Source organism: Natator depressus, chromosome 14 (genome assembly GCF_965152275.1).
Source record: "Natator depressus isolate rNatDep1 chromosome 14, rNatDep2.hap1, whole genome shotgun sequence".
NCBI lineage: Eukaryota > Metazoa > Chordata > Testudines > Cheloniidae > Natator > Natator depressus.
The window spans coordinates 45598023-45618271 of record NC_134247.1 but is presented as its reverse complement, the minus strand read 5'-3'; the positions used below and the strand labels follow the sequence as shown (position 1 = coordinate 45618271).

Here is a 20249-nt window from a genome sequence, read left to right as displayed (position 1 = left end):
AGGGGAGAAGGGAGGAGTGTAGAAGTGGGGAATGGACAGGGAGTGGGAAAAGGGAAAGCGGGGGAGTGTGGAAGGGGAGAAGGAGGAAGGGAGGGGAAAAGGGGAGTGTGGAAAGGAGAGAAGGTGAAAAGGCTGGAAGAGAGGGGGAAAGGGAGTGAATGGTGTGGGAGTGTGCAGAGGTGGCCCGGCCTGGGGAGCAGGGTAGGGAAGAGAGTGGAGGGGCCTGAGCAGGCTGGTCGGCTTCCTCCAGCTTCTGGCTCCTGGCAGGAGGTAATTTGTTTTAAACTGTGGGGGTGCACCCTGGCAGGGAGGAAGGGCATCCCACAGTTTGAAAACCTCTGTGCTAAATGGAAGGCAGGAATATGGCACATGACCCTGCGTGGCCCCCCCACGCATCAGCTCCAGGAGGCGCAAATATGCTTGCTTGCCCCGGGCGCTAAAATGCCTCATTACAGCTCCGAGGAGAAGAGAATTTGGGTAGGGAAAGGGGAACGGGGCAGGAGGAGGGAGCAGGGAAAGAGGAGTGGGATGGGGGGGAAGGGTTCCATCTTGGGGTTTGTACACACACACTAACCCTGCCCCCCGATGCAGGGGAAGTTCACCACGGCCAGCGATGTCTGGGCCTTCGGGGTGACGCTCTGGGAGGTGCTGATGCTGTGTCAGGAGCAACCCTACGGCCAGCTCACCGACGAGCAGGTCATCGAGAATGCCGGGCAGTTCTTCCGGGACCAGGGCGAGCAGGTATCAGAGACAGGGCATTCCCCCCCGCACCCAGGGACGCCAGTTCCCATCCGGTTCCTGGCATTGGAATGGCTGGTTCAGGGGGGCAGGGGAATGGGACATGGGGTCTTCCCCTCTAGGGGCCCTCCAGCTCCGGGCATGGCTCAGGGGGTGGGAATCGGGCCTGTACCCTCTAGGGGGTTGTGACATCCCCCAGGGTACAACCTGGACTGTGGAATCTCTGCACCCCCTTAGCTCAGGGGGGCCCCTCCAGACTTTGCCCTCACACAGTCATCAGCATGTGAAGCCGCACCCAGCAAAGTTACACGAATCCTCTTCCAGCCACTCATGAACAGTACACGGAGAGACACCCATAAATACCTGCAGCCCCAGCCTTGCACCCCAGAAATGTGAGTCTTCTTCCCGCTCCCACACAAATACACAGTTCAATTATTCTTCTCTTTGTCTTCCAAATGATCTGCTGTCCATGTGTCAAAATGGTAATGCCCTTATTTTATACCCTCCTCCTCTCCTTGAGGAACATCCCCCACCTGCCCTGCTGGGGTGTAGACAAAGCAGTCCCCTGTGTACGTGAGGTTCGAAACATCTCTCGGGTGAATTGTACATTCCTTGCTTGCACCTTCTGGTTCGTGACATTTGGGGTGACGTGCAAGGCCTTTGTTTACAATCCCTTGTGATTTCTGAGAAGCTAGTCTGTGGGCATTTGCCAGACTCACAATATGTTTCAGTAACAAACATGTAGCAAAATCTCAGTATACAATGACACACACAGCTTTTAATGGGACAATGATGTTCAGCAAGTTATGACTTTTCAAATGATACCTCTCAAGGCATACTTGGTAATATATCATAACCATATACAAGGGGTGAATATGGAGGTACAGTATGTCACAGGGGTGCTGGCTCTGATCTGGTACCAGGGTGGGACAGCTGGCTGGCTTGTGGGATAGGCACTCACTGACCCCTCTCTGCCCCCCAGATATACCTGTCCCGGCCCCCTGCCTGCCCCCTGGCTCTCTATGAGGTGATGCTGCGCTGCTGGGTCCGCGAGTCCAAGGACCGTCCCTCCTTCCAGCACATCCACCGCTTCCTGTCTGAGGACGCCCTCAACATGGTGTGAGCCAAGCTGAGCAGAGGGGGGGCCAGCCCATGTGGACCCCCAGGCATCAGCTTCTATTCTGCATCTCTCCAGCTACAGCTGTGGGTCGTCTGTGCAGGAGCTTGGGTGGGGAGCTGGATCTGGGAACTGGAAGCTTCTCTACTGGGGCGTCTTAAGGGGCATCTGTCCTTGTGTCTGGCCCTACCTCTATCTGTCCATCCCTGGCTGGCCAGCCTGCCTGCCACTCTAGCTAGCTAGCTCACTTCTCTCTCCAGGCATTCCTGACCCTTTCTATCGATACATTTCTTCTTCTCTCTATCTATTCATCCTTTTTTCATTATCCCTCTCTCTCTTTCTCTCACTCATTCACACACAGACTCCATGCCCCTCTCTCACTTTCTCTCTTGTCACCATCTCTCATCCCCTCTACGTCTCTCAATCCCTCTTTCTCTCACTCCCTTTTTTCCCATCTACCCTTCCTTGCTCCTTACTCCTCCTTCCCTCCTTCCCTCTTTTTTACTCTTCCCCTCTGTATCCCTTGGAGGGTGTTTCTTTCTTCCCCACTGCCGTCCTGCAGCGGGGATGACTCCAAAAGGGACTTGGCAGAACTGGCTTTGGGGATCAGACTTCTGTATTATTTTAATTTCACTTGGACTGGACTAACACTGGGGGGAAAATAGTGCCTTGGTGTCATGGCACTGGGGTGAACTGAACACTGGATGTAGGAGTTGCTACTGACATGGACAGGGGAAGGGAGGGGTGGGACGAAGGTACGGGACAACAATGAAATAGCCTGGAGGCAACCAGGCCACCCTCAGAGGAGGGAGACTGGTCGAGAGGGGGCCGGTGATCTGCTGTAACAAAGCAAGAGACACTGTTTGTTCTAGCAGGGCCAGATCCCCAGCTGATGCCATCAACATCAGTGCAACTACTGCTGGTTGGCACCAGCTGGGGATCCAGGCATCATTGTTTGTAATTTAATTTTTACTTCCTCCTGAGACTTGGAGCAAGAGATTGTAGATAACATACTATAGAGTCTGGGGGCAGTGAGATTTTCACTGGTGACTAGTGTTTTAGGGTGCATTCATTTTTGTAGCGGGAAAGAGGCACGACGCTAAAGGGCCTTCTCGGAAAATCCAGTGCCTTTAAGGTGCGAAATCACTAATTACTTTGCAAAGTCTTGAGCTGAGCTTCCCAAAGGAGGTGAAGGTGAGTGAAGTGCTCATAGAAATGAATGAGCTTTTGAGCACTAAATTTCCTTAGACTTCTCCGAACTCCCCAGACATATAAATAAATGTCATAACAATAAATTGGTTAGTCTCTAAGGTGCCACAAGTCCTCCTTTTCTTTTTGCGAATACAGACTAACATGGCTGCTACTCTGAAACCGGTCATATTTTTGTTTCCAAGGAGTAAATATTGGTGACTATGATACAGATTTAATGATTTGGATGTGTATGTTTTTGTCTCTCTCCACCCACACACAACCCTGTCAAATGCTTTTTATTCATTTTTTAAATTCCTTGCTAATCTTGGTAGTTTTTTCTTCTTTTTTACTATTGTTATTTGGAAACGGGATCTGTACATATTTGGCGAGTAGAGAAAAAAAGATTTTTACACTAATATATAGATTTTTGTTGTTGTTTAGTTGTTTCCTTTTATGTGGTGAATAAAAGCTTTGCATTTTCTATACCTGTCTCCTTGAAGTTGCTTTCCTCATCAGAAGTTGTGGGAATTAGGTTGTAAAGTTTTGTCAGACAAACGTGATACTGTTTTTTGATGATTTCACAACTTTGGTTGGTTGATCTATATACACAATGTTGAGAAAGGTAACTCTGTTGACATAATACAATGAGACTTTTGTACCACACAACATCCCAATTAAAAAAATTAGCACTCTGAAAAGATCAAAGCAGCCCGCAGGAAATGGGTAAAAATTGACATACTGATAAATGTCAAGACATAGTTTTTTCAATGGGAAATCGTTATTGAATGAGGGTGTGTCTAATTGGATCTGTTCTGGGACTTACACTATTCAGTTTTGAGGGGGCAATGCAGCCCTCCGTCCCCAAACTACGCCCATGTAAAAAAGTGGGCAGGCATGGTCCCCCCCTGACCTCCCCGGTTCCGGCACCCCTGGTTTCAGTAAACAGCCACAGGACGATTCCAGGTTTGGAAAACTTGCATTATAGTGACAGACTAAACAAGCCCGATCTATTTAGTTTATCCAGGAGAAGGTTAAGAGTGATTTGATCATGGCCCACATGGGGCGAAAATTGAGTGCAGAAGGCTTTTTAATCTAGTAGACAAAGGTAGAATGAGATTCAATGGCTGGAATTTGAAGCTAGACACATTCAGCTTACAAAAAGGGTGCAATGATTTAACAGGGAGGGTAATTAATGACTGGAACAACTTACTTAGGAACCTGGTGGATTCCTAATTCCCTGGAGTCTGTGAATCAAGATAAAATTGGTCTTATCCAAAATACATTCTAGCTCAACCACCAGATACGGGCTGGATGCCAGAATTGCTGGGTGAGCTCCTCTGGTGTGGGTGGGAATGCAAGAATGAATGTTGCTTCAGGTTGGGAGGGGACCTGGATGCAAAAGGGGGAAGAAGAGAGGTGGCTATTTAGAAAAGAAAGAAGAAAGTAGTGAAGAAAGGAGTAACCGAGTGAGAATGAAAGTCAGTGCGGCTTGGGAGGGGGCCTTGGGTGCTACAGGCTACAAAATGGGAGAAAAAGGGATGGAAGGAAGGGAAAAGAAGGCAGGACTGGCCTCGGGGGTGGGCCACCCGGGGGACTGCCCAGGGCGCTGTGGTCGGGGGGTCACCATGTGGCAGTGCAGAGGTGTAGTGTCAGACACTGCTCCCCGCTGCTCTCCTGCCCTCCCCTTATGCAGCCCAGGTGGGGAAAGTGACCTGGATGCCGGGAGCCCTGACTGTCACTCCTCGCACCCCTCCTCACAGCCCCCTGGGGGGTGTGGAGGAGCAGCAGTCCGGGAGCGAGCAGCAGGGCATCCATGTATCCAGGTCAGTTTCCCCACGTGGGCACAGGATGGGGGGGGGGGGTTGGGGTGAAGGGGGGAGTGCAGGGATTAGGGGCATGGGATGGGGTGCAGGGGTTAGAGATGCAGGGGCACAATACAGGGATTGGGGTGCAGGGGAAGCGTGGGGATTAGGGGTGCAGGGGTTAGAGGGTGAAGGGAGGGTGGGGAGCCAGGGGCAATGGGGTGCACCCACAGGGGCTGGAGCAATTTTGGGGGGCACCGCACACACACGGGCCGGGGGCCCAAAAAACAAGTTCACCCCGGGTGCCATTTTCCCTCATGCCGGCCCTGAAAGAAGGAAAGAAAAGGAACAAAGGAATGAAAGAAGGAGAGAGAGGAATGCAAACCGGTGGGTTGGAGAACCCGTTACAAGCTGGAAAAAGGGGAATGGCGAACAAAGAAGGAAACCGAGCAAAGGGAACAAGAAAAGGAAGAGTCCAGGAACAAACGAATGAGAGAAGGACCTGGAAGGTTGCTGCCGGTTGGCAGGACCCAGCTCCAAACTAGGGGGAAAAGGGCTGGAAGGAGAGACGGAGCAAATACAGGTAAGTGGCAGCAGGCGGGGAGGGGACCCAGTCCCAAAACTGAGGCCGGAGGGATGGAGGCAGATGGGGGAAGAAAAAGAGAAAGTGGCTGAAAGTCGGTAGGACCCGGCTCCCCACAGGAGCGGGCGGGCGAGAATGGGGAGGAAAGAGAGAAAGAAAATGAACAGATGAGAGTAGCTGCAGGGTGGGAAGACCTGGTTCAGAGCTGGGGAGCAGGCCAGGAACTGGGGAGAGGGGGGTGGGGTGGAGAAGAGAGACTGAAAAGAGGGGAGTGGAAAAACAAACAGACGAAAGCAAGTTGCAGCCGGTTAGGAGGGACCCTGTAAACTGAGCAGCAGGAGACTGTGGGTGGGTGGGGTGGGGTGAGGTAGTTTGGGGTGGGGGGGAGGGAGCAGGGGTTACGTCGTACCTCAGAGCATGACTGCACCCTACTAGTGGAAACCCTCATTGCAGCCTCTGCTCCAGGAGGGATTAGGGGTGTAGAAAGCGGCTGTACCTTGTACCCCCCCCCACCCTGTACACATTGGTTTAGGGAGAGGTTGGTGGGGGTAGAGCAGGTGAGCCAGGACTCCTGGGTTCTCTCCCCAGCTCTGGGAGTCGGGTCTAGTGGTTAGAGCGAGGGGGTGGCGCGGGGGCTGGGAGCCAGGACTCCTGGGTTCTCTCCCCAGCTGTGGGAAGGGAGTGGGGTCCAGTGGTTACAGCTGGGAGCCAGGACTCCTGGGCTCTCTCCCCAGCTGTGGGAAGGGAGTGGGGTCCAATAGTTAGAGCAGGGGGGGCTGGGAGCCAGGACTCCTGGGTTCTCTCCCCAGCTGTGGGAGGGGAGTGGGGTCCAGTGGGTTAGAGCTGGGGAGGGCCAGGACTCCTGGATTCTACCTCCAGCTCTGGACATTGCTTCTGACTAATGCAAACAAAAGAAGCTGAACTTTGGACAGCCGGCGGAAGCGTGCGAGGCGGTGACAGCTGCCGGGCTCTCCCTTTCCTCTGGCAGGGCGGTGTATATGTGTGTGCAGGAAATGAAAGCAAAAGCCCCGGGGCCCGTGGCTCCGCCCGGTCGGGGGACATTTCAGGGCGCGGGGCTGGGATGGCGTCTGCGCTGGACGTGTCCAGCCTGGCCGAGGACCTGCTCTGCCCCATCTGCCTGTCCCTGTTCCGGGACCCCCGCATGCTGGAGTGCGGACACAGCTTCTGCGCCGCCTGCCTGGGGCCCTGCGTCCCCCAGGGGCAGCGCCGGGGGCTGTGCCCCGAGTGCCGGCGCCCCTTCGCCCTGCGCAGTGTGGCCACCAACTGGGCCCTGTGCAGCCTGGCGGAGAAAGCCCGGCTGCTCAAACTGGACGAGGGGTCCCAGCCGGGTGGAAAAGGGTCCGGATGGTCCATCTGCCTGGAGCACGAGGAGCCCCTCAAACTCTTCTGCAGCCAGGACAAGGGGCCCATCTGCGTGATCTGCCGGGACCTGCCCCAGCACCGCGGCCACGACTTCCTGCCCATCAAAAACGCCGTCCAGAAATATCAGGTGAGGGCCCGGATGCCTGGGTTCTCTGAGTGGGGAGCAGGGTCTAGTGGTTAGAGCAGGGGGGCCTGAGAGCCAGGACAGCTGGGTTCTCTGGGAGGGGAGTGGGGTTTAGTGGTTAGAGCGGAGGGTCTGAGAGCCAGGACACCTGGGTTCTCTGGGAGGGGAGTGGGGTTTAGTGGTCAGAGCGGAGGGTCTGAGAACCAGGACGCCTGGGTTCTCTGAGTGGGGAGCAGGGTCTAGTGGTTAGAGGGGGGGAGGGAGCTGGGAGCCAGAACGCCTGGGTTCTCTGGGAGTGGAGTGGCGTTTAGTGGTTAGAGCAGGGGGGTCTGAGAACCAGGACACCTGGGTTCTCTGAGTGGGGAGCAGGGTCTAGAGGTTGGGGCGGGGTTGGGAGCCAGGACGCCTGGGTTCTCTGGAAGTGGGATCTACTGGGTTGGAAGATAGAGGCTGGATGTGAGAACTCCTGGATTCTATCCCCGGCTCTGGGAGGGGAATTTGCAGTCTAAGTAGGTCAAACTAGGCTGGGGGACGCTCCCGGACTCTGTCCCGAGCACAGCTCCTGTCTCGTTACATCACCTGGGGGCCAGTTCATTATGGGGGGACTCCTCACTCTGTCACTGGAGAATAGGTCTGAAATCAAGATGCAATTCAATAAAGACACGGGCAATGTACTACACTCGGAAGGAAAAAATCAAATGCACGGCTGCAAATCCGGGAACGACAGGCCAGGTGGTCGAGCTGCTGGAAAGGGACTGGGGGGTCCAGTGGCTCACAAACTGAAGATGAGTCACCAAGGTGATGCGGCCGCAAAAGAGGCTGATCGTCTGGGGTGCATGAACGGGTGTCGTATGTAAGACGCGGCAGGTCGTTGTCCTCTCGATTCGGCCCTGGTGAGGCCTCAGCTGCCGTGTGGCGTCCAGTTCTGGGCGCTGCCCCTGAGCAAAGACGTGGACGAACTGGAGAGAGTCCAGAGGGGAGCAACGAAAATGATCAAAGGTTGAGAAAACCTGACCTGTGAGGAAAGGGTAAAAAACCCTCGCTGACGGGTGGGTTTCTCTGCCGCACAGGACAAGCTGAAGGCATCTCTCGTCCCCCTGAAGGACAATCTGAATTCAGTCACTGAGGACCAGGGCCGCCAGCAGGAGAACATAGCAGAGCTGGAGGTATTTCCAAAATCCCCCTTGTACGGTCCCGAGATCGGGTCAGGCTTTAACCTACATTTACAGTGTGGGCTCGCTGTCACCTCCTAGTGGCTGGACCATGCCTATAGGCCTAGGAGAGCGATGCCACATACCCTAGTGCAGGGGTGGGCAAACGACGGCCCGTGGGCCACGTCTGGCCTGCCAACCAATTTAATCCGGCCCTCCAGCTCCTGCTGGGGGTCTGTGGCTTGCCCTGCTCCAACCGGGGAGCGGGGTCGGGGTCCACCCCACGCACGCATGCCGTGGCTCCCGGAAGCAGTGGCCTGTCCCCCCTCCGGCTCCTATGTTTAGGGGAAGCCAGGGGGCTCTGCGTGCTGCCCCTGCCCCAAGCGCCGCCCCTGCAATTTCCATTGGCCACGCCGCTGCTTCCGGAAGCTGCTTGAGGTAAGCGCCACCCAGAGCCTGCACCCCTGAGCCCGTCCCGTGCCCCAACCCCCTGCCCCAGCCACCCTCCAAACCCCTTGGTCCCAGCCTAGAGCACCCTCCTGCACCCCAAACTCCTGATACCCAGCCCCACCCCAGAGCCAGCACCCCCAGCTGGAGCCCCCCCCCACACCTCAACCCCATGGCCCAGCTTGGAGGCCCCTCTCACACCCTAAAATCCTTATTTCTGGCCCCACTCCAGAGCCTGTACCCCCAGGCAGAGCCCTCACCCCCTCCCACACCCCAACCCCAATTTCGTGAGCATTCATAGCCCACCATACAATTTCCATACCCAGATGTGGCCCTCGGGCCAAAAATTTTGCCCACCTCTGCCCTTGTGGCTCGAGCACTGGCAAGGAATTCAGGACACCTGGGTTCTATTCCTGGCTCTGCCGCGGGATAACCTTGGGGAAGTCATTGCCCCAATCCGTGCCTCAGTTTCCCTACCTGTCAGACAGGGATTATGACACTGACTTCCTTTGGAAACCCCCCTTTTGAAAAATCAGCCTTTCCCACAAGTCTGGTTTTTGACGAGTGCTCGTTAATGACGGGCCAGTAGCCAGGACTCAGGATTACAGAGCAGACCCCAGACGTTGGCAGATCCAGGAAAACTTGTCAAGGGCTGCTAGATCTGAGGATGAAAAGTGCTAGGTATTATTATAGTTAGGAGTCAGTGACTGTCCCTAAATTAACAGGGCCTGGTGCTTTAGCTCACTTCCCCGCCAAACGTTTCCTGATTTAGGAGATTTGTCATGTCCAAACCCTGTTTCACACACAGTTTCTATTGTTCCGAATTTTTCTATAAAAAACATTTTGTCAAATAAATTCCCATCTCGCTCCATTTTCCTGTGCTCACCCTCCCAGCCCCTCTGTGAGGTAAGGAAGTGCAGTTCTCCCCACTATACAGTTGGGGAAACTGAGGCACTGGTCATCCTGCCTCCTGCAAACGCTCCGTCGGTGGTGTGTTTTGAACCTCCTGCTGGTTTCTCCTCCCTCTGCAGAGCTATGCCCAGGACCTCTTGGGCTATATCACCGAGGAGTTTGGGGTTCTCCATCAGATCCTGCAGGAGAAGGAGCAGGGCATGAAAGAGACTCTGGGGAGGTTGAAGGAGGAGAACCGGGCGGAGATGGAGGAGAGGCTGAAGGAGCTGGATGAAGAAGTGACCTTTCGTAGCGAGACCCTGTCCATGGCCCGGGCGGGGCTGGACACCTCAGATCACACAGCCTTCCTCAGGGTGAGGCGGGATTTCATCTGCCAGGAGATGGGAACATGACTGGGAGGCGCTGCATGACGGAGCTGTGGGATGGGAGATTGTGTAATGGGGCTGGGAGCCAGGAATCCTGGGTTCTATCCCCAGCTCTGGGAGGGGAGTGGGGTGTAGTGGGTTAGAGCAGCGGGGCTGGGAGTCAGGACTCCTGGAGTCTCTGGGAGGGGAACAGGCTGTCGAGGCAGAAGCAGGTTAGGGGTGATGGGCAGGTGTATGACATGAGGAACATGCAGAAGAAGGGGTATGGAGGGAAAGCAGCTGGAGACAGTAATGGTTGGATGAGGCAGGGGTGGGAATTGGGGCTGAGCAGGGGGAGGTGGGAAAGGGCTGTCCCATAGGGCTGGTATCTCACCCACAACGGGGCATGGAGTGTTACTGTGGTGGGTAGTTCCAGGGGTTAATCCTGTCCCTTTCTCCCTAATCTAGGGCATCAAGGAGCTGATGAGAAGGTGAGTGTGTCCCCGTCCCTCCCCCCACTTCCTTTTTAGGGCTACTGTCTTGGTCTGCGTGTTCCTCTCTTTGTGGTACTGACACACACGCACAATCACACATGGAGTCACACAGAGATCTGTACACACACACACACACAATTGCACCTGGCGTCACACACACGTCTGCCCTCACACACAGAGATCCGTACGTGCGCAGAGAGAGAGATCTGTGTGCACACACAGAGGTGACTGTGGTAGTAGATTTCTCTCTTTGTAGAGTCCGGGAGGATCAGTCAAGCCACGGTGAGGAGGAGGAAGAGGATGGTGCAAGTGACGAAGGGTCCAGCGGCGATGAAGATGATTCGACTGCTGAAGATGAAAATGTGGCTAATAGTGAAGAGGAGGAAGGAGATGAAGATGATGCTAATGGCGAGGAGGAGGAGAGAGATGAAGATGAAGATGGGGATATCGTTGCTGTGGACCCAGCTCTCGAGGAATTCAAGGACTCGCTGGACTTTGAGGCCTGGCAGAAAATGCTGGGGACCATCCAAGCAGGTCAGGCTGGTTTTTCCCCCTTGTCTTTGTGATGGGTTGTCACCCCCTGGACTGCAGTTTGGGAGCCGTGGGAACTGCTGTGACCCTAACCATTTAACTGGGCTGGCCCTTCTCACGCAGCTCTGCTGGTGACTCAGCCAGCCTCTCCAGGCCCCGTTATCACCCTGCATGACAGCAGGTGGTGCCATGCACACAACTGAGCTACCTGAATGCTTTACCTAAGCCACTCAAGGACATACAGGAGACAAGAGCCAATTTTCCATCTCCCCAGCCCTGCACCCTTGCTGGTGTATGAACCCAGAATTATACTGTCTTGCACTGCATGGGGATCTGTACAATGCAAGCTCATTAATATAGTTCGCTTTCCCCTCGATGTGGAAAGATATGCACAACAAGCCTGTGTCCAGCAAGCTGAGATTTTCCCAGGCACTTCATTTCAAGACACACCGGTTAAGATAAAACCATAAAACAAGTGTATTAACTGCAGAAGGAGAGATTTTAAGGGATTATAAGTGACAGCAAACAGATCAAAGCAGATTACCTGGTAAATAAACAAAAACACAAGCTAAGCTTAATATACTAGATCGATAGGATCTGAATTAGCCATATCTCACCCTGACTGACGGTAAAAGCAGGCTTGCAGATTTTTAAGGCACAAGCCACATCTGCCTGGCAGCCTCGGTTCCCCTCCCCCATTCCACGTCCTTTGTCTTCCAGAGCTTCTTTCAGGTGTTGAGTTGTGGGGGAGTGAAGACCAGTCATGATGTCACGCCCCACCTCATATAGTCTCTCCACACAGCGGGAACCCCTTTGTTTCAAGCTAAATTCCCAGCCTGGTTTGTGGCAGAATACAGGCACCAAACTGGAGTTTAGTGTCATGTGGTCTGGTCACATGCCCTTGCGGGGGCATTGAAGCCATTACTCATAGGCTGGCTGAAACGTTTGCAGGAAGGCTAAGCTCTTCTATGGTCCATTGTCTTTGTTGATGAGCCATCAGCACTGTCTAGCGTCTTCATTGTTGTACCTGGAAGGCTAGTTGTGGGTGTTACCCAGAGTAAGCCCATTTGAAATACAGCTACACAGTCAATATTCATAACTTCAGATACACAAATGATACATGCATACAAATAGGATAATCATATCCAGCAAATAACAACTTTTCATAGACACCTCACAGGACACATCTTGTACAAAATACATCATAATTATGTCATAATCATGCCACTATGATGAATATGGGGTGCAGTGTCACAGTCCTACCTTTAGGAGACACCGTGGGGGAGCCAAGACTCACCCCTGAGGTGGCTGCATCTCAGTGCTGGGCGAGCCATGCCCGTGTGGTGTTGCTGTGCGGCTGTTACCCAGATGCCCTGCCCCAAAGCTGGCTGCAACCCTGACTGAGGCAAGCCATTCCCATGTGGTGTCGCTGTGTGGCTGTTACCCAGCTGCCCCACCCCAGAGCTGGCTGCATCTCTGCAAGGTATCAATATTCAACTATTTTTCTTTTCTAGACACAGTCCATGATGGATCTATCACGTGGCACTGACGACCACCTGGGGTGCATCTGTGCAGATGATCGCAGTCCTCGGAGATTCGGATTCAGAGGAAAAGCTGCCATATATTTTGAGGGGGGAGATTTGGTGGAGAGTGAAGCCACCAGGATCCAGCCTCTCTAGCCTGCCAGTGTGAGAGACAAGCCATGGAAATGTACCCGGGTTGCCCAGCAGGCAGGACACCGGCATTTCATTGCGTGTTGCATGAGTAGCTGATTTTATCGAGTCTTTGGACGATATTAACCTGGTTACGAGGACATTTTCAAAGTGTATGAATCAAATAAACCAGAGCTCAGAACAGAACCCAGGAGTCCTGGCTCCGAGCCCCTCCCTGCTCTAACCCACTAGCCCCCGCTTCCCCTCCCAGAGCTGGGGATAGAACACAGGAGTCCTGGCTCCCAGGCTTCACGGCTTGCTGTGGGGCAGTTTCAGGAAGGGGGGAGGAGGTGTTTGCTCAGTCTGTCCCCCAAAATGACTTCACCATGACCCCCCCCCCCCGCACATTGTCTGCACAGCCAGGGCAGCTGGCAGAGCCAATCATGGAGGTGTATAGTCATTTCCAGCAGCCCTGGAGAGGCGAGGGTTAATGGGAGGAACGGTGAAAACAAAGCGGTGCTGAGTCAGGGCTGGGGGGGGTGGGGGGGAAGGCAGGACGCAGGCACCTTGCAGCCCCAGGGGGAATCGCTGAGTCAGCAGAGGAGGCGGGTCCTGCTGCAGCTGCAGCCTGGCCACATTGCACTGCAGCCGGCTCCAGTGTCTCTGGGTTTGGGGGCAGAGACAGGGCAGCCCGGCCCAGCAAGGACCCAGCCCCGGGGAGAAGGGACGTCCCGGGCCAGCAGCATCCCAGCCCCGGGGAGAAGGGACGTCCTGGCCCAGGAAGGACCCAGCCCCGGGGAGAAGGGACGTCCCGGCCCAGCAAGGACCCAGCCCCGGGGAGAAGGGACGCCCCGGCCCAGCAGCGTCCCGGCCCCGGGGAGAAGGGACATCCCGGCCCAGCAAGGACCCAGCCCCGGGGAGAAGGGACGCCCCGGCCCAGCAAGGACCCAGCCCCGGGGAGAAGGGACGCCCCGGCCCAGCAGCGTCCCGGCCCCGGGGAGAAGGGACGTCCCGGCCCAGCAGCATCCCGGCCCCGGGGAGAAGGGACGTCCCGGCCCAGCAAGGACCCAGCCCCGGGGAGAAGGGACGTCCCAGCCCAGGAAGGACCCAGCCCCTAGGAGAAGGGACGCCCCGGCCCAGCAGCGTCCCGGCCCCGGGGAGAAGGGACGTCCCGGCCCAGCAAGGACCCAGCCCCGGGGAGAAGGGACGCCCCAGCCCAGCAGCGTCCCGGCCCCGGGGAGAAGGGACGTCCCGGCCCAGCAAGGACCCAGCCCCGGGGAGAAGGGACGCCCCAGCCCAGCAGCATCCCGGCCCCGGGGAGAAGGGACGCCCCGGCCCAGCAGCATCCCGGCCCCGAGGAGAAGGGACGCCCCGGCCCAGGAAGGACCCAGCCCCGAGGAGAAGGGACGCCCCGGCCCAGGAAGGACCCAGCCCCGGGGAGAAGGGACGCCCCGGCCCAGCAGCGTCCCGGCCCCGGGGAGAAGGGACGCCCCGGCCCAGCAGCGTCCCGGCCCCGGGGAGAAGGGACGTCCCCATCCCGTGATGGCCTCAGTTAGGGAAGTCTCCAGTTTCACGGAGGATCTGCTCTGCCCCATCTGCCTGTCCCTGTTCCGGGACCCCCGCATGCTGGAGTGCGGACACAGCTTCTGCGCCGCCTGCCTGGAGCCCTGCGTCCCCAAGGGGCAGCGCCGGGGGCTGTGCCCCGAGTGCCGGCGCCCCTTCGCCCTGCGCCGGGTGGCCCTCAACCGGGCCCTGTGCAGCCTGGCGGAGAAAGCCCGGCTGCTCAAACTGGACGAGGGGGCCCAGCCGGGCGGAGGCGGGAGCTGGTATTTCTGCGCAGAGCACGAGGAGCCCCTCAAACTCTTCTGCAGCCAGGACGAGGGGCCCGTGTGCGTGATCTGCCGGGACCTGCCCCAGCACCACGGCCACAACTTCCTGCCCATCAAAAACGCCGTCCAGAAATATCAGGTAAGGGCCCGGATGCCTGGGTTCTCTGGGAGAAGAGTGGGGTTCAGAGGTTGGGGGGCGGGAGGGCGGAACCAGGACTCCTGGGTTCTCTAGGCAGGGTCTCGTGGGTTCAATTCTGCCTACCCCAGCCGGCCTCCGGCTGCTTCCCAGCCCAGCCTTTAATTCTCCCACTTCAAGCCCCATGTGAACCCAGTGCCCCCATCCCCACATCAGAGCTTTCTGGCCCCCCCACCCCAGAGACAAGTCGAGACCCACATCAGTGCTGATCACGATCAGCCACGGGTCAGTCCTGCCCCCACCCTGCACTTCGTCCCTCCCCCTCCCAGGGCTTGTGTTAGTGTGTGTGTGTGTGTGTGTGTGTGTGTGTGAACTGACCCATTGTTCATGGGGGGGCGGAGGGGGGCAGGGGGAGTGGCTCATCAAGGGGGAGGGGGGAGTGAACAGGCCCATTACTCTGTGGGGGGGAGTGGACTGACCCATTGTTCTTCGGGGGGGGACAGGGGCCCATTACTCTGCGGGGGGGGGGGGAGAGTGGACTGGCCCATTGTTCATTATGGGAGAGGTGGAGAGATTCATCGCTCATGGAGGTGAGGGGTGGGGTTGGTGGGGGGGGAGCAGTCTGAACTATTGCTTCCAGGAGGGGAAGGAGTGGACTGATCCACTGCTAAGAGGGGAGTGGACTGGCTGACCCATTGTTCGAAGGGGGAGGGGGGAAGCAGACTGACTCATTGCTCTCAGGGGGGAGTGGACTGACCCACTGCTCATGGATAAGAGGGGAGTGGACTGACCCATTGCTCACAGGGGAAGAGGGGAGAGAGGACTGACCTTTTGCTCATAGTAGGAAGTGGACTGATCTATTGTTAACAGGAGAGGGTGGGAGTGGACTGACCTATTGTGAGGGGGGGGAGAGCAGTCTGACCCATTGCTTCCAGCGTGATGGGGGGAGTGGACTAACCTGTGGCTGGAACTGTCTGGCTCTTTCTGCTCCTTCCTCCCCTACCTGAAAACCCCTCCCGGGTGGGGGAAGGTAGCACATTCTGCCTGCCACCTGCCGCAGCTCTGATTGGCTGCCTGTTCCTGGGAGGCAGGGATTTTGGGGAAGGACAGCCAATGGGAAGGTCTGGGCAGGGCTGAAATTCCCGGGAGGGATCTGGGGCTGAAATCCCGTTGCTGGGCGGGGAATCTCGATGGGGTGGCAGCAGGTCCCCCCGGCTCCAACCGGTGACCCCGGATCTCTGCTGCCCAGGAGCAGCTCAAGGCGTCTCTGCAGCCCCTGCAGGAAGGTCTCAAGAGGCTGGTGCGGAGCCAGTGCCACCAGCAGGAGAACATAACAGAGCTGCAGGTACGAGGCCAGATACCGGGCTAGATGGGCACAAGGGCTTGATCCAGGGAGGGCAGGACTGCTGGGTTCTCTCCCCGGCTCTGGCAGGGGAGTGGGGTCTAGTGGTCAGAGCAGGGAGGGGTTCCTGGGACCTCAGCCTGCAATGGGTCTTGGTGTAGAACAGGGGAGGGCAAACTACGGCCTGCCGGCCGTATCAAGCCCATCAGGGCTTTCAATCTGGCTCGTGGGATTGCCAGCCCCATGGTGCAATGGGGCTAAGTCAGGCTCCCTGCCCGCCCTGGCCCTGCGCTGCTCCAGGAATTGGCTGGCACCGCATCCCTGCGGCCCCTGTGGGAAGGGCAGAGCAGAGGGCTCCGTACGCTGCCCTCACCTGCAGGCACCGCCCCCCGGAGCTTCCATTGGCCGGGAATGGGAAACCGCGGCCAATGGGAGCTCCGGGGGTGGTATCCGCAAGCGAGGGCAGTGCACGGCAGAGCTGCCTGCCCCGCCCCGCCCCACCCCACCCCCAGGAGCCACTGCTGGATAGCTGGCCACTTCCGGGAGCTGCGCGGGGCCAGGGCAGGCAGGGAGCCTGCCTTAGCCCCAATGCACGCTGTTGCCAGCCCGGAGCCGCTTGAGGTGCCCGCACCCTGCACCCCTCCTGCACCCTGCACCCTAACTCCCTGCCCTGAGCCCCCTAACCCCCTGCCGCATGCCTCCTGCACCCCAAACCCCTGCCCTGAGCCCCCTGCCATACCCCGAACCCCTCCTGCACCCAATCCCATGCCCTGAGCCCCCAACCCCCTGCCCTGAGTCCCCTGCTGCACCCTGCACCCCTCCCCCTCCCCAACCCCATGCCCTGAAACCCTCCGGCACCCCGCACCCTCTCCTGCATCCCAGCCCCTGACCTGAGCCCCCAACACCTTGCCCTGAGTCCCCTGCTGCACCCTGCACCCCTCCTCCTCACCAACCCCATGCCCTGAACCCCCTCCTGCACCCCGCACCCCCTCCCACACCCTGCACTTCCTCCCACACCCCCACCCCCTGCCCCAGCTCTACATTCATGGCCCTGCATACAATTTCCCCACCCAGATGTGGCTCTCAGGCCAAAAAGTTTGCCCATCCCTGGTGCAGAAGTAGGTCTGGTGCCTGATGGATCAGACATCCACTGAGGTCTCCATCCTGTCCCCCCACACCTTTGCATCGCCTAGAGCTGCTCCGAGTCCCTGTTGGACCACATCTCGGGCGAGTTTGAGAAGATGCGCCAGCTGCTGAGTCTGCGGGAGCTGGGCCTGAAGGAGGCGCTGGAGCGGCAGAGGAAGAAGAACCTGGTACAGATGGAAGAGAAGCTCCAGGAGCTGAATGGGAAAGTGGCCTCCTGGACCGAGACCCTCTCCAGGGTACGCGTGGGGCTGGAGCGCAAGGACAACATTGGCTTCCTCAAGGTGAGGGGAAAGGGCCAGACCTTGGCTGGGGAAGGGTTGGGAGGGGACAGGGAAGGCTGGAGGGGGGCAGAACTGGGGCAGAGCCAGCCTGGGGGGCGGGATAGGTCTTTGCAAGGGGCAGGGGAGGAAGAGCTGGGGTATGGGTGCCAGCAGAGATGGGTCAATGGGGGTTGATAGGACTGAAAGGGAACAGAGATGGGGACCAAAACTTGGTCGAGGGAGGAAACAAGGGTCCTGTTGACTGGGGTGAGGCAGCAGTTATGGGGCTGCAGAGCAGAGTTTCTCCCATAGACAGAGGTGGGGGGAGGTGGAGGTAGCTCCTTCAGGTGTTGACTCATTCCCATCCCTTTTCTCCTCTCCTCCAGGATGCCAAGGAGCTGATGGAGAGGTGAGTATCTTTGGGTTTGTCCCCACGCTCAAAATTTCCATGAGAAAGTTTGAGTTCATAGGTCACCTGCCGGGTTCAATGCAGGGTCCACCAGACATAGGAGGAGGGGCCGCTACCATGTGAGTGACAGGAGCTACTCCATCTAGCTGGTCGCAGGGATAAGCTGTTCTCTCCCATGGACCAGCACACGCTGAACTCTACCACTTGAGCTCCAGGAGTACCACCCTTACCTGGCAGCCATAGTAGGTTATTATCCTCTCATGAGCACCCAGCAAACTCTGAACTCTACCGCTCGACATATGGGAGTACCACCAGAAACTAGTAGCTGTAGTAGGCTTTTGTCTCCGCTAGCTGGCAGCGGTACATAGGCCAGTAGCCTCCTGATGCCATTGGTTGACAGTGGTAGGTAGGCCGTTATCCTTGTGACCCCATTGGTTGGCAGTGGCGGGTAGGCTGTTCCCTTCATAACCCCATTGGCCGGCGGTGGTAGGCTGTTATCCTCGAAAACGGTAGGGCCACTCACGTCAACCCTCAACTTTTCCACAGGGTCCGGGAGGGGCAGGGAGCCCAGGGGAAGGAGGCGGAGAAGCTGGATGAGGTGGAGGCGGAAGAGGAATTGAGAACCAGTGATGACGACACGGACGAATGCGAGAAAGAGGAGGAAGAGGAAGAGGATGAGGAAGATGAGGAACCTGAGGTGGAAGAGGAGGAAGACGAGGAGGGGGCCGAGGAAGAAGAGGCTAAGGAAGAGGAGGACGATGGGGTGGTTCCTGTGGACCTGAACCTCGGGGAGTTTAAGGGACCCCTGCAGTTCTACGCCTGGAAGGAGCTACTGGGGATAGTCCACCCAGGTGAGGTGACCGTACTCGGCCTCTGGGCTGTGGGGAGCGGGGCGGGAGATCAGGAGGGGGTGCTGGGGGCTGAGGAAGAAGAGGCTAAGGAAGAGGAAGGCGACGGGGTGGTGCCGTTCCCATGGTATTGATTTGCATGCCCCCAGTGTTGGAAAAAGCACCCCACACTCTGCTCCCTGCAGCACAGCGCCCCCTAGCCCTGCAGTGGGGTATTGGGGTCAGCATTGGCTGTGAGGGGAAAGCTCCCCCTACTGGTCCCCCACCCTGCTCCCTGCAGCACAGCGCCCCCTAGCCCTGCAGTGGGGTATTGGGGTCAGCATTGGCTGTGAGGAAGACCACCCCCTACCGAACCCCCTACTATGCTCCCTGCAGCACAGTGCCCCCTCGTGCTCCCATAGGGCCAGCACTGGGTTGGGGGAGAATATATCTCTTTAATTGATGGGGAATCCCCCTCCCCTCCCAGAGAACCCAGCCCAGCCATTAACCCCTTCCTTTCCCTCTCTCCTCCTGCAGTGCCAGCCTGCATCACCCTGGACTGCCACTCGGCCCACCCCAGCCTGGTCCTCATCGAGGAAGCCACCGGGGTCAAGTTCAGCCCGGGCCGGCGGTTCTGGCGCCGTAAGCCCCAGCGCTTCACGGCCAGCCCCTGTGTGGTGGGGCGGGAGGGCTGTGCAGGCGGCCGGCTCTACTGGGAGGTGCGGGTGGGTGACAGCCCCGACTGGGTGGTGGGTGCCGCCCGGAGGTCCGTGAAACGCAAGAGGCGCATCCGCTTCCGGGCCAGGGAAGGGGTGTGGGCCATCGAGCGGCGAGGGGGGCAGTACCGGGCTCTGACGGACCCCCGCCTCGCCCTGTCCGTCTGCGGGAGGCTGGAGAAGGTGGGGGTGTATCTGGACTTCGAAGGCGGCCAGTTGTCCTTCTACAACAGCTCCAGCTTGAGCCATCTCCACACCTTCCAGGACTCCTTCGCGGAGGAGATAGTTCCCTTCCTGAGCACCCAGTCCAGCGAGCCCCTCTCCATGTGGGACCTGGAGCTCTGACGCCCTTGGAGGGGAGCGGCCCCATCGCCCTGGGCCAGTCAGTCCCCCGATCCTGGGGCCTGATTGGAGCCATCTTGGTGCCAAGGCCAAGTTGCCCCACGTCGCCCTCTGCTGATGTGCCCGAGTCCTACAACTGGACGGATTCTTCTCTATTCAGTTCCTGAGGCCCGGGTAGTCTTGGCTTATCCACCAATGACAGGGGGCTAGTTAACAGCAGGATCAGTGATGATGGCTTCAGGGCCCCTTCCCTAGAACAAGCCAAGATCCCACCACCTTGTTTTAGCCAAGCCAACAGCCATGGGATTCGAACCCGCAACCTAGAGGCAAAGGCAGTGGGAGTTACTCCCTTTACACCAAGGTACATCCATTGAAGTTCATGGATTTACTCCTCAGATACGTGAGCATACCTGGAATAATTCCACTGGACTAACTGGAGTTACTCTGGATTTGTACCGGTAGAATACCGGCGCAGTCAGCAGAGTTATTTTGCAGTCACACCAACATGAATCCGATGTGGTTCCTGGGCTGGCTCCTCAATTGCACCCCAGTGTAAACCTGGAGTAACCCTGCTGGCCTTTCTGGAGTTATTCCTCAATTACGTCCCTATAATGCAGTGAACTAAATCCATCAGTTTATTACTCCGTTACGCTGGGGGGAACCTGGAGTAATTCAACTGAGTCAACCTCTCTTACTCTGGGTTTACAAAATGTAAATCTAGTGAAACTGCTGGACTTACTTCGCTTTACGCTAGCATACTTCGAAAGTACACG

General features: G+C 57.4%; 3 protein-coding genes across 7 annotated transcripts in view; all 3 read left to right on the top strand.

Moving 5' to 3' along the window:
• Positions 1–3503, top strand: part of DDR1 (discoidin domain receptor tyrosine kinase 1) — a 28970-nt gene extending 25467 nt beyond the window's left edge. For all 5 annotated transcript variants that reach the window (XM_074972222.1, XM_074972223.1, XM_074972226.1 and 2 more), the window contains 2 exons: positions 592–741; positions 1721–3503. In XM_074972222.1, coding sequence (XP_074828323.1) covers positions 592–741; positions 1721–1861 — 291 coding nt within the window. In that variant the 3' untranslated portion in view covers positions 1862–3503. The remainder of the gene's footprint in view (positions 1–591; positions 742–1720) is intronic.
• Positions 3504–6489: 2986 nt separating this feature from the next.
• Positions 6490–12666, top strand: LOC141998179 (nuclear factor 7, brain-like). The gene is made up of 6 exons (XM_074970838.1): positions 6490–6941; positions 8009–8104; positions 9568–9801; positions 10261–10283; positions 10543–10820; positions 12332–12666. Exons 1-6 carry the CDS (start codon positions 6513–6515, stop codon positions 12364–12366), a joined length of 1095 nt encoding a protein of 364 aa, XP_074826939.1. The 5' UTR covers positions 6490–6512; the 3' UTR covers positions 12367–12666.
• A 1345-nt stretch (positions 12667–14011) lies between these two features.
• Positions 14012–19479, top strand: LOC141998074 (zinc-binding protein A33-like). The gene is made up of 6 exons (XM_074970710.1): positions 14012–14437; positions 15684–15779; positions 16970–17203; positions 17569–17591; positions 18138–18442; positions 18956–19479. Exons 1-6 carry the CDS (start codon positions 14012–14014, stop codon positions 19477–19479), a joined length of 1608 nt encoding a protein of 535 aa, XP_074826811.1.
• The last annotated feature ends 770 nt before the right edge of the window (positions 19480–20249 follow it).